Raw genomic sequence first — 12,809 nt, 5'->3', positions numbered from 1 at the left:
CACATCACTTGCAAAGAAAAAGACTAAAGTCGTCGTGGGGAGAACTACACGAGGCGGAAGCATTTGAACATATGAAACAAAAAAAAAATCTTTCCCACGGTCTTAAGCCAAGATCTTAGTTACTAGATTCCATTGCTGACAAATTTAAATTGAGTTAAAGAGAAATTTGCCACAGATTATCTTTCAATAATCACTGCTTGATCGACTCCTCACTTAGTTCTCGACATTTCTCTAACTCAAACGCTCCAAAAGTTGAATTAGTGGCTCCACGCGTTGCATGAATTAGTGGATGAGGAGAACCTTCCTTTGAAATCCAATCCCAATGAAAAGTTGAAATCCCTTTGGTTTTCTCTCTCAAAGAAACTAAAAGAAGGAGAGAGAGAGAGAGAGGGGTAGACGAAAGGTATAGAGAGAGCCAAATATCCAGCCCTCTTCTTCCCTTTGTTGGAAAACCTTGGGGGAATTTGTTTCCTATTAGAATTCTATTTAATTAGAAGTTTTTTCCAAAATAAAACTCTTTTATTTCAATCCTTGCCAAAACTGAATTCCCATCTATGCTGAAAATGATTTTAGCACACTAGTTTCCTTATCCAACTCAAACTCATCTCTTTTGGAAATTTGAAAATTAAAAGCCTTTTCTAATTAAAACTGGGCAATGATATTTTCACTCCCCCTACAGTACGCATTCGCTCCCCTTTTAACTTGATTTGACGTCAAAAAGCATTAATAAGGGGAGCGAATGCGTACTGCAGGGGGAGTGAAAATATCATCGCCCTTAAAACTCTCCCCTTTTAAATGCACTTTGGTGACATGCAACCAATGGGGCACCAAATTTTGGAAGGACGCCCCTAAGTTTAGCATTCCTCTCCTCGTACATATATAATTAGGGGTGCCTTTTCATGAGGTGCTGTTCTCACATGCAACAGCCATCTGCAAAATGCCTTCTGCCATGGACGCTAACAAATCCCATTATTATTTTAGGAAAAAAGTGATATATTTGGACATGCAGATTTTAGAATCTTGGATTTCCTCAAAATCCCAGATGGAAAACGAGAGGAGACCGTCCATCATTTTCTCATTTCTCGCCCTTCTTTCCATCGAGCGAGAGAGTGAGATCGTCCTGTGTTACCTGGTTTTCAAAATCTCAAGATGGGGGAGAGATTTCTAAACCTGGATTTCTTACTTAAAATCCAGGATGATGGATTGTAAAATCCAGAATTTTACACCGCTTTAAAACTAAAACCTGGATTCTGAAATCCACGTATCCAAACAGTGCTCAGAAAAATGTAAAGGGTGCTGTGCTATTATTGAAGGAGGGCTGCAAGCAAAACGGAATCCCGCGGGGGGGGGGGGGGGGGGGGGTGAGAGGATACAGACGATGTCCTCTGAACAAGACACTTGCGCAAGTGCATGTGTTCACTAGATTGAGGTCTGAATTTAATTTTCCATCATCTTTTTAAATAATTTGAATCTCATAGCCTAATTTGCTAGGGACTATTGCAGAAAGATTCATGTTCAATTTTGAAAAATTGCATTTAAATCGAAAAAGAATTTATAATTATTCTGAAATTTTAAGTTTAAAAAGGGCATCAAAATTATGGTTTTTTCCAAGAATTTTTCAATTAGTTGTGTTTCTTAAGGTAACAGATTTCTTAGAGGTGGGCCATTGTTTCAGTGATGAGCCAGAAGCAGATATTTCCTGCTCATTTTTTTCCTTTTTTCCCTTCAATTTCCTCTCAAAAAATCTAGTTTCAGTATGAATTCTATAATTACATTTTACAGAACTTCAAAAATGGGGTGGGAATCACCTGGGTACACGTGTAACAATGTAATGGCCTTTCTCCAGGTCATATACTGTCTTCAACTGCGGTCTTCGCCATCTTGAGATGTAGAATGCGGCGAGGATTGCTGATAAGAGAATTGCAAATAATGAAAGGTATGTGAAGGAATCATCTCCGACTATGCGAGCCAGGTTTTCCCCTGGCTCCGATTCAGATCCTACAACCGTCTGTAGGATGAAAGCTCCTAGTGTCCAGTCAAGGGGTATGCTTCTCGCAGGATTTGTGAATCCAATCCTGAAACCAGGAATTTTCATTCTTTAATGTTGAATGAGATAGAAATGTAAAGTTCATGCAAATTCAGGCAGAAGGAAGTAATTCTGGTGCTGCAAGTCTTATCAGTAGGATAGGAAAAAAGATTTAAAAAAACAAATCATGTTTTATTGCAACTATTGCACAGACACCATGATGATAACTGAGCTATGCAATATGGATTCGTCTGAATCGATAAAGTATCCATGTTGGAGATGTGTCGAATTCCAATACTTCAGGATTCACTGCAACATTTGTAGAACTCTTTAATTTATATTTTCTAGATGCAGAGACGGATTTATAATTATCACATGTTTTGAATTTTATCCATCTTAATAATAAGGTTTTTATATAAAAATATAACATTATATTTATTCAACCAACCAAAATTTCCAATATATACCCATATTATCATGTTTAATAATTAAATTAGCAGAATCCATGAATCCTTGTATTTGAGGTTAGCCGAATCTGGTAAGACAAGTCTAGCAGGAAGGATAGGAATAAAAAAGAGAAAAATCAAATCATGTTGTATTGCAACTATCGCGCACTGTGATGATAACTAACTAACAGAGCAATTGAGTTGAATTGGCATCTAAAAGAACAGGAAGAAAGTAAACAGCAGGAAGAGCAACTAACTGAACACGATAACTCAAATGCAGCAGTTTAAACTTCAAAGTCCCAATCGAATGCTGAAAAAAAAATGAATGTCATACCAGTATGCATGGAGCAGGAAGAGAAAAAAGTGGATACCTCCTGTCATTCATAGGAATTCCAAGACCATCATGTAATAACGCTACAATGTATGCTGAGGAGAAACAGTATCTTAGCAAATCCCCCTCGTCAATGCCCGAATGTTCATCTTTCAATTTACCCCAATCATCTTCACAGTAGTGACGTCCAGCAGCTTCTAACTCCAATAAAGACGCCTTAGGTACCAGCCCAAAGAACTATGGGAGAATAAGTAAAGAACACTCAGGTTGAATAAAAATATAACTCAGAGAAAATTAAAACCTCAGGACTAAATTTGTTGCAGGAATGCTGGTGGTATCACATTCACAAACCTTTGAAGTATAAAAAAAGTTCTCCGCAGCAATAGGCTTGCCTTGAAACTCAGGCATGAATGAAGGGATTATTCTACAAGGGGGATGCATGCACATATCTGCATAAATTGTAGAAGAGATCATAAATAAAAAGCACGTAAAAGATCCTCAAATGCATAGAACATACATGTTTTATTTGTAAGCATTTCAGACATCCAACATAGTCTTTTTGTAAGTCTTGGCATTTCATGCTGCACTTAATTGGCAAACAGTGATGAATGCACTGTATCGGCAATCTACGAATAGAAATATGATACTCAGCAATAGTTTGTTGATTTTTCTTTCTTTTTTCTCTTGAAAAATATGTAGAAAAATCAACGGATAAAAGCAATCATATTTTGGAAAATGGTCAACACACGAATTTTATGCCTGTGAATTCCACCATGTGTAAGCTGTTAGTGCTAATGGCATAGTAGTAATTAGGGCCTAGGGCTACTAGTAATTAGGTCTTACATCATATCTTTTCTTTTATTATATTACATCAATGTCACTTCAGTAATTATGCCTATTTGATTAATATAAAGGTCAACCCAATAAGAAATTGAGGTATAATGAGAAAGCGAGGCTTTGGTCTTCCACCTGTAGGTACTACGGCGGGTGCTAGTGCGGGAGCTGTGATTAGTGTTGGCAATGGAAACACTGTGTCGGTGGGTTTTGATCGGGGTAGGAGTCAAAGAGGTGGTGTTTGGAATAGGGTTCTCAACAAGAGGGAGTGGCGGCTTCAGAGAGTGGTCCTTAGGAGGAATGCCGGCGGATGGGGAGACTGGAAGCGTGTGAAATGTGGCTTCCGTAATTTCCGCAAGAGGGTTGAGAGCTGGACATGTAAAAAAATATGGTCTAGTATGGATCAAAACCTCCCTCTGGTTGATAGAGCAATGAAGCCCGTTAGTGTTGCAGCTGATCATATAGAGGTGGTGGGATCTGGTTCGATGGGTGGGGAGTCCTACATGGATTGTTCTGAAGGTATTCGTCTTAAAATGGAAGCTATTCCCCTGAAATCCATAAGCAATGCGGACATTAGCCTGTGGGGGAGAATTAGAAACGGGTGGTCTGGAAATATATCGGCGCTTGAAAGTTGGCTGGCTCGGAAAAGTGGGTTAAAACCTATCAAGGTGCATAAGATTGATTCCTTGGAGGTTATGATATTTTCACCAATGGGTGTGAATAAGCTTCATGTGAAAGATGTGTGGCTATCTGCAACCAATTCACCATTTGTGGAACTTTTGCAATGGGAACTAAAATTCCCTAGATCCTGCTTTACGAATTGGTGGCGAATCACGGGTCGTCCACCTGAAGCATGGTGTGTTGAGAACTCAAAAGAATTGTGGAAAAACTTGGCCGTGTTATGGATCTTGATAAATCTTGTTTTGCTGGCGAAGGATACTCCTCGACGTCTATTCTGATATCCACGGAAGGAGATATTTGCAAAGAAATCTCTCTACAAGCATCTTTGGATGGGTCGGTTAGATGGATTAGGGCGGAGGTTGTTGACTCGTTTAGAGGATCATCGTCTGATGATCTATCTTTATCAGGGGATATGGGTGTTGATAATTCTCGTTCTGAAGAGGATGATTCGTTGGATACTGACTCAGATGAAGATGCATTCTTGTGAGGAGGATTTGGCAGAGGAAGAGTGGGATGCGGCTGAAAATATTGAGGATCTGGCCGGAGAAGATGCTATGGTGCAGGATAGCAGGATTTACTATATTACACGGGTCGAAGCGCAAAATAGTGTGAAGCAGGTGGGCCGGATTTTCAAAAGGCAAAATACTTCTTCGCCAGTTGGTATCAGATGGAGGAGTTTGTGTGGTGTGGGCGGCACGTCTCCTGTTTTGAAGGGGTCTACAGCACTCATTAATAATTTCTATGATATTTTGGAGGTGACAACACCAAGGAGGCATAAAGTTGCGCCGGGTCAAGGGGGATAGTGATGTTACTGGTTTGGGCCACGCGTCTTTTTTGAGGGTGGGTGGGTCTGCTCTTGGATCATATACTGAAGGCTTGGCCCAAACACCTAATAGTCTAGTGGACCCGTGGCCCATCCATGACACTTTTTCGACTATGACTTTATTCACCGTCAAGTCTTTCTCGTTCTAAAGAGAGGCGAGATGTCTTTGAAGTTTGTCCAACGAGTGAGTATTGGGCTGGGGGTTCAGAGGTATTGGAATCTTGCATAAGTGGAATGGGTATCCAGTGCAGTCGTCAGCCGGGGATTTTTGAAAGGGATATTATGAAGGAGGTTTGCTCTCAAACTGGTTCGGTCTTTAACGATGTTCACGAGTCGGATGAGGTAGAAGAAGAGATTGATTTTCAGGTTTCGGATCAAACCATCGTTCCTATGAAGCACTTGGAGGTTGCTAATGGCAGTAGGGCACCTGATGTGAATATGGTTAGGTTATCTAAGTGCTGTGCTGAGGAGATTTTCGTAGGCGGTATTCATATGCTGTCGCGTTCTAATGTTAGGCAATCGTTGATGAACCAGAAAATCTCTCGTTCCCATAAGGAATCAAGTTTATTGGGGATTGCAACCATCTTGAATTTTGAAATATCGGAATCTGCGGACGAACCCAATCAAGATCATCTCGGAGGTGGAGGCAAGCTTATGAATATCTGCCCGATGATGGGGGGCGGAATCCTGTGAGTGCTCCCTTCCACAGGAGTAGTGAAGGATTATCAATGTCTGGTGCGGATTTACATTCGAGGCCCACGAATTTTAGGGATGAACTCCTTCGTTCGGAAGGGGGATCCTACAGAGGGGAGCTGGAGTGGGGTGGAATAATCACAGCCAATCAATCTAATTTTGAGGGTTCTTCAAAGATCTACTGCTGCTGGGACATCTGGGATATGGCTTCAGATGCTGGTCGAAAATGTTCCAAGGGAGAGCCAATCAAAACCTATCTCCTCTAGTAAAAGAGGATTATCTTGCAATGGACTATGGCAATCTACCACAGCTGGAATTGGGGGTTCATAGCTCCTGTGACATGCCTGAAGAAGGTATAAATTTTAAATTGGCTTTGGCTAATGAGGTTTTCTGCTCTTGAGGTGATGTGCAGGATATACTAGTGGGCATTAGAAATTCCAATAGTCCGGTTGGCAATATGATTTCCAAAGTTCCTGGTCCATTCTCCTTTGTGCATCCATCAATTGTTTCTGATGTAGTATCTGACCTAGAGCGTTTGAATCCGGAAGATAACTCTGTCTTCATCGATTCTGGTAGTCCTATCTTTGAGAATAATCAGTTCTTTTTAGAAGGTGAGAAGGGGAGAGAGGGGCACATAGAGTTTGCCATGAACCGCACGATTGGGATTTGCCATAAACTTGGTGTGAAATATCATGGGCCAATGCAGAGTTCCTAGAGATGATTAGATCTTCGGAGATTAGGGACAGTAGTGGGGCTAGTAAAAATCGGAGTTTTTCGATGGAGACATCGAAGAAAAAGCTAAGGGAGCTTGCAGGGTTGAAATCGGAAGTGAACTATGGTGAGATTCTAGTCGGGGAGGAGTCTATGGTTGCTAGTGTGGCAAGTAAAAAGAGCACTAGGAAGGGGAGGAAGTCTGCCAAATTTGTTTCCTTATGAAGATGCTATCTTGGAATGTTAGAGGGTTGGGATCTTTGGAAAAAGGGCTCAAGTTAAAGGTCTCGTTAAAAAATTGAAGCCGGATCTAATTTGTATTCAAGAAACTAAGTTGGCGATAATTGATAGAAAAGTTATTAAAAGCCTCAGTGCAAGATTGGAATGGGGATTATCTTTTGTCGAAGCTATTGGTGCATCGGGGGTATCTTACTAGCTTGGGATGAGTCTTGTTGGGTAATGTTTGAGGAATGGAAGGGTAGATTCTCTATTTCCATTGTCTTTCGTAGGGTGGAAGATGCGTCTATGGTGATGTTTCCTGGAGTTCATGGTCCTTCTGCATGGGCAGATAAGGGTTTATTATGGGATGAATTAAATGAAGTCAAGGAGAGTTGGTCTTATCCTTGGTGTATTGGGGGGGGGGGGGGATTTTAATGAAATTAGGTTTGTTTGTGAAAGACTTGGTTGTCGAATATCTAACTTAAACATGGTTGCATTTGCTGATTTCATTTCAAAGCATGATTTAATTGATCTTCCTCTGTCTGGAGCTAGGTTTATTTGGAGTAGAGGTGATAGTGCTAGTAGGATTGATCGTCTCCTCATTTCTCCTTGTTGGATGGATTTGGTTCCTGAGGTTTACCAAAAGGCAAGTATTCATTCAGTTTCTGATCATTGTCCCATTCTCTTGGATCCTAGATTGGAATCTTAGGTACCCCCTCCATTTACGTTTGAAATTGTGTGGCTTAAGATTCATGACATGGAGGAGAGATTGGGTGGATGCTGGGAATCTCGTAAGTTTGTGGGTCCTACGGATGTGGTTATAGGACATAAACTTCAACATGTCAAGAAGCTGAAGGAATGGGTGGCAAAAAGAAGATCAGCAGACACAAGTCAGAAGATGTGGTTAGAGAATAGAATTGGAGAGTTAGCATTGTTGGAGGAATCAGGGGTAGGAAGTGTCATCTCGAGAGAGGAATTGGGGAGAGTAAAAGAAGAGCATAACGGTATGTTGTTACATGAGGAAATTACTTGGAGACAGAAGTCGAGAGTGAGGTGGTTACAAGAAGGGGATAAAAATACGGCTTTTTTCCATGCCATAGCTAGTGCCAGAAGAAGGAGAAATAGGATTGAATCTTTAGAGGATAATGGAACTTTTGTCTCGGGGAAGGAAGCGATTACAAGTGTGATATTAAATTTTTATACATCTTTGTATTCGTCTGAGTGTATCACTAGACCTCTGCTGGATAATCTGGAGTTTAGTGAACTGAGTATGATCCAGAGTGATGCATTGGAAAAACCTTTTGAGAAGGGGGAGATTAAAAAAGGTGTATTTTCCTTATGTAGAGATAAGGACCCGGGACCGGATGGTTTCTGTCTAGCATTCTTTCAGTCTTGCTAGTCGTACGTTTCAGGGGACCTGATGAAATTTTTTGATGAATTTCATAAGGGTTTGGTACTGGATAAAGGAACCGGGGCAACTTGCATAGCCCTTATCCCAAATGTTGCTGGTGCGTCCAAAATATCTTAATATCCCCCTATAAGCCTGGTGGGTTGCCTTTATAAAGTACTGGCAAAAGTTTTAGCGGATCGGCTTAAGGCGGTCCTTCCATCTATTATCTCTGATTGCCAAAGTCCCTTCGTTGCTAATAGGCAAATTTTAGATTGCTCATTAGTAGCAAACAAGGCAATAGATTCATAACTTAGACTTTGGGAGGCATATTGTGCAAATTGGATATGGAAAAGGCTTATGATAGGGTAGACTGGGACTGTTCGAATTATTTGCTCAATAGAATGGGGTTCGGAGAGAGGTGGAGAGGATGGATTAGGAGTTGTGTATCATCTAGGTAGTTCTCGGTTTTGATTAATGGGTCCCCAAAGGGATTCTTCAAGTCATCTCGAGGACTTAGGCAGGGGGATCCATTATCCCCTTTTTTGTTTGTCATTGTGGCAGAGACTTTGAGTAGGTTGATGTCAAAAGGTAGTGGGTTGGGATCATTTAATGGTTTTAAAATTGGAAGTGAGAAGGTTGAGGTGTCTCATCTTCAATTTGATGATGATACTCTCCTATTTTGTGAGCCGGAGTTGAACCAAGTGCTGAATTTGAAATATTCCCTAAGATGTTAGGAGCTTATTACTGGTCAGGGATCCAATTTCCACAAGTCTAGATTGTACGCTCTAAACATTCAGCAGGAAGAAGCCTTACATTTGGCTGAAATTCTGGGTTGCCAGTTAGATTAGTTACCATCCAGCTACTTAGGCCTTCCTTTAGGCATAGGGAGACCTAATAAATCCTTGTGGGATCCCATGGTTGAAAGAATTGAAAGGAGATTGGAGATGTGGACAAGGAATCTTGTTTCCAGAGGGGGTAGACTTGTGCTAGTCAAAGCAGTGTTGGCTAATATTCCCATTTATTTTTCGTCTTTGTTCAAATGTCTGTTAGTGTTGTATTACGGATTGAACAAATTCAACGTAGATTTCTATGGGGAGGTAATGACAAGAAGAAAGGTATTTCTTTAGTGAGCTGGGAAAAGGTGTGCCTCCCTTTCAAGAATGGAGGTTTGGGTATTAAATAGTAAAGGAATTTAATCATGCTTTGTTGGGGAGATGGTTATGGAGATTTGGAGAAGAACAAAGTCAAATGTGCTTGAGGATAATCAGTAGTAAATATGGTTGTTTGCCAGGGAAGTGGGAATCTAATAACCGGTTCAAAAATCAAGGTCCGACGGTGTGGCGTGACATTTTAAAAATGTCTCATGCGTTTAATTTGAGTATTAGGTTTAAAGTTTATGTGGGAGATAGAATCATTAAAGTTTATGTGGGGGATAGGATCAAATTTTGGAGTGATGTGTGGTGTTCGGATGCTCCTCTTATGGATTTATTCCCGGATCTATATAGAGTAGCTTCTTCGAAAGAAGCTTTCGTTTGTGATTGCTTTGTCCGCAATGGAGGTAGTATAGTTTGGTCCCTGATATTTAGAAGGAATTTCTTTGATAGGGAGTTAGAGTCGGTTTCTCGGTTTCTTAAACTTCTAGATCGGTGCTATATCAAGAGGATTGATTTGACAAAAGAGTATGGACTACGGAATCTTCTGGTATCTTCTCTGTCAAATCTTCCTATAATTTTTTGGTGCCCGGTGGTGTATCCTCTATCTCAGCCAAGGTTTGGAAATATCATTGCCCGTCTAGAGTTTGTATCTTCGGGTGGGCGGCATGTCGTGATCAGATTCAAACGATTAACTTCCTTCGTAAGCGTGGTATGATGCTTATTGATCATTGTCCTCTTTGCTTGAGGGGCAGGGAATCTATGGGTCATCTCTCCATGCATTGTTCTTTCACTCGTCGGATATGGAACTATATCCTTTTGAGGTTCGACATCTTTTGGGTCTTTCCTTTTTCTATGCCGGACTTGTTGCTTCAATAGGGTCAAGTTCCGTGGAGAACGAAAGGTAAATTGTTGTGGAGAATTTGTTTGCTTGCTACATAGTAGGTGATTTGGAAGGAAAGAAATTCTTGAGTATTTGAGGGGATTGCCAAATCTCTGTATTGGCTTTACATGAAAATTATTGCTCTCTCTATTTCTTGGGCAAAATGTCTCCCGGCTTTCCGCTTTGTATCGGCCTTTGATTTATGGGAGGGGTGGAGGGAAGTTTGCTTTAGTAGGGAGGGGGGCCAAAGATTGTTCAGAGGTGGGAGGCTCCACCATTGGGATGCTCAAAATTAACTTTGATGGTTCGAGTCGTGGAAACCCGGGACCGGGTGGGGTTGACAGTTTGTGTCGTGATGATGGTAGTAATGTGGTGTGGGCTTATTCCGGTCCTCTTGGGATTTGTGACACGTCAGAGGCCGAAGTGAAGGTGGTTTATTACGGCATTAAAAGACTCGATAAAGAGAGTATAGATCAATCCATCGTGGAGGGGGATTCACTTAATGTTATTCGTTGGTTAAGAGGGGCAGTGGTTCCCCCTTGGACATTTTTCTCTATTTTTGATGAAATAGAAGATCTAATCTCGAGCTCTGCTATAGTTTTCAATCATGTTCGGCGATCGGCTAATGGGGAGGCGGATTCGTTGGCTAGGAGGGGGGTTAGTCGTATGGGTTTGGAGTGGTTTGACTTCCTTCCTCCGTGAGAGTTGTATTTCTCCTTTTCTGCTTTTTCTGTTTTTGTTTTTCTTGTTCTCTTGTAGTGGTCCTCCTCGACCCACTTTCTCTTTTCATTAATGATATTTCTCCGCCATTTCAAAAAAATAAAAATAAAGGTCAACCCAATTAACAGAGGCAAAATCAAATTTCTAGGAAAAAAACAAAAAACATTCCTGGAAAACACAAATGACATTTGAAAGAAACATTGTTAGTAAATATCATAGATTTGTTATCGATTAGTGTGATCTACTGTTTACAATAAATGTTTAAGTAATATTTTGGGTTTATTGTTTAACTTTCTCGAAGGCTAAATCTAAGTAAATTTCCTAGTGCAAATTGATTAATTTTTCAAATGCTAATATGTTTAGGGATTGATTGTAGTACTTTTAAAATTGAAGATTGATATATTGAGCTCCTAAAGTTCTCTGGGTTAACAGTGAGAACCCCCATGATTGCACCAAAGCGTATCAAAGCTCAAAGTCGGGCTCCTAGTCGCTTCCAAACCCATACACCATTTCGGCATCCGATAGGTTTCCATTTAGGGTTTAGGTTGTTCATTCTTCGTTGTTAGTGCGTCGTAGTCAGTAGTTGAGTTACAGGTAGTGGTTGTTGACTGTTAGATCTTTCACCTTCTCCTTTTCTTCTGTGTAGCAACCAAGGCTGCAAAAACAGTCAAGAGACTAGTTTTGGGAGGGGAAACTGTGAGGTGGGGGGGGGGGGAAGGAATGGAGGGAGATGGAAGGAAAGAAAGAAAATTTAGGAAAGAACGAGAAGGGGAGAAGGTGAAAGAATGGAGGAGAAGGAAAGAAAGAAATAAAGAGGAGTAGCACTAGAGGGGAGTAAGCAAGGAAGAAAGGATGAAAGAATAAGGAGCTAGGAGGGGAAGAGGAGAATAGAAGAAAGGGTTAGGGTTTCTCACTTTTGAGCCAAAGAGAAAGAGAGAAGAAGTTCTATTTGCATCAAAAGATAGGAGAAAAACCTCTCCATGTCAAAACATGAGCATGGGAGGTTCGCGCAAATCACCAAAATTGGGGTTTTCTCCCCTCTTGGCCTCTTCATATAGAGCTTAATTGGTTTTAGAGGTGAGCCCACCCCAATGGCCAATAGAATATAAATAAATTAAGTTACTCAGGTCATTAGATTAATGACAAACACCCAGATTTAATGATAAAACAAGCACTAACCGCTTAAGGGTATTATGGGCAATGTAGATGATGGGGTGTGTGGGGGCGATGTCAGCCCTAGATGATGTGGACAACCCCCCACATCTAAGCTCTAAAATATCAACATAATGAAATATAGAGTCTTAGAAACTAAACAAATGGAAAGTCTCTAAAGGTAGCATCTAGACAAAGGCCGGATCACATCAACAGTTCAACACTTAAACTTAAGGGTATTATGGGCAATGTAGATGATGTGGTGTGTGGGGGCGTTGTCGGCCCTAGATGATGTGGACAACCCCCCACATTTAAGCTCTAAAATACCAACATAATGAAATATAGTGTTAGAAACTAAACAAATGGAAAGTCTCTAAAGGAAGCATGTAGACAAAGGCCGGATCGTCTTAGGATATGGGTACAATAACGATATAACCGCTCAATGGTATTATGGGCAGTGTAGATGATGGGGTGTGTGGGAGGCGTTGTGCGCCCTAGATGATGTGGACAACCCCCACATCTAAGCTCTAAAATATCAACATAATGAAATATAAAGTCTTAGAAACTAAACAAATGGAAAGTCTCTAAGGATAGCATGTAGACCAAGGCCGGATCACATCAACACTTAAACCCCAGGTCTTAGGATATGGGTACAACAAAGATATGATATGTTTTTTTTTTGAAAAGGGTAAGGATCGTTGAAACCTAAACATATGACAAGGGCAAGATTATTTGAGAATATGATACGC

General features: G+C 40.8%; 1 protein-coding gene across 1 annotated transcript in view; it reads right to left on the bottom strand.

The window, feature by feature from the left end:
- Nucleotides 1-1,675: 1,675 nt before the first annotated feature.
- The window catches only part of LOC143888403 (putative apyrase 6), a 31,575-nt gene continuing 20,441 nt past the window's right edge, over nucleotides 1,676-12,809 (bottom strand). The window contains exons 6-8 of the mRNA XM_077392808.1: nucleotides 3,155-3,252; nucleotides 2,844-3,040; nucleotides 1,676-2,075 (exon numbers count right to left, since the gene is read on the bottom strand). Coding sequence (XP_077248923.1) covers nucleotides 1,805-2,075; nucleotides 2,844-3,040; nucleotides 3,155-3,252 — 566 coding nt within the window. The 3' untranslated portion in view covers nucleotides 1,676-1,804. The remainder of the gene's footprint in view (nucleotides 2,076-2,843; nucleotides 3,041-3,154; nucleotides 3,253-12,809) is intronic.

This window comes from Tasmannia lanceolata, unplaced genomic scaffold, assembly GCF_043159265.1.
Source record: "Tasmannia lanceolata isolate RefF3 unplaced genomic scaffold, GAP_Taslan_0.1 ptg000012l, whole genome shotgun sequence".
NCBI classification, from domain to species: Eukaryota; Viridiplantae; Streptophyta; class Magnoliopsida; order Canellales; family Winteraceae; genus Tasmannia; species Tasmannia lanceolata.
This window is presented reverse-complemented; position numbering and strand designations above follow the sequence as displayed.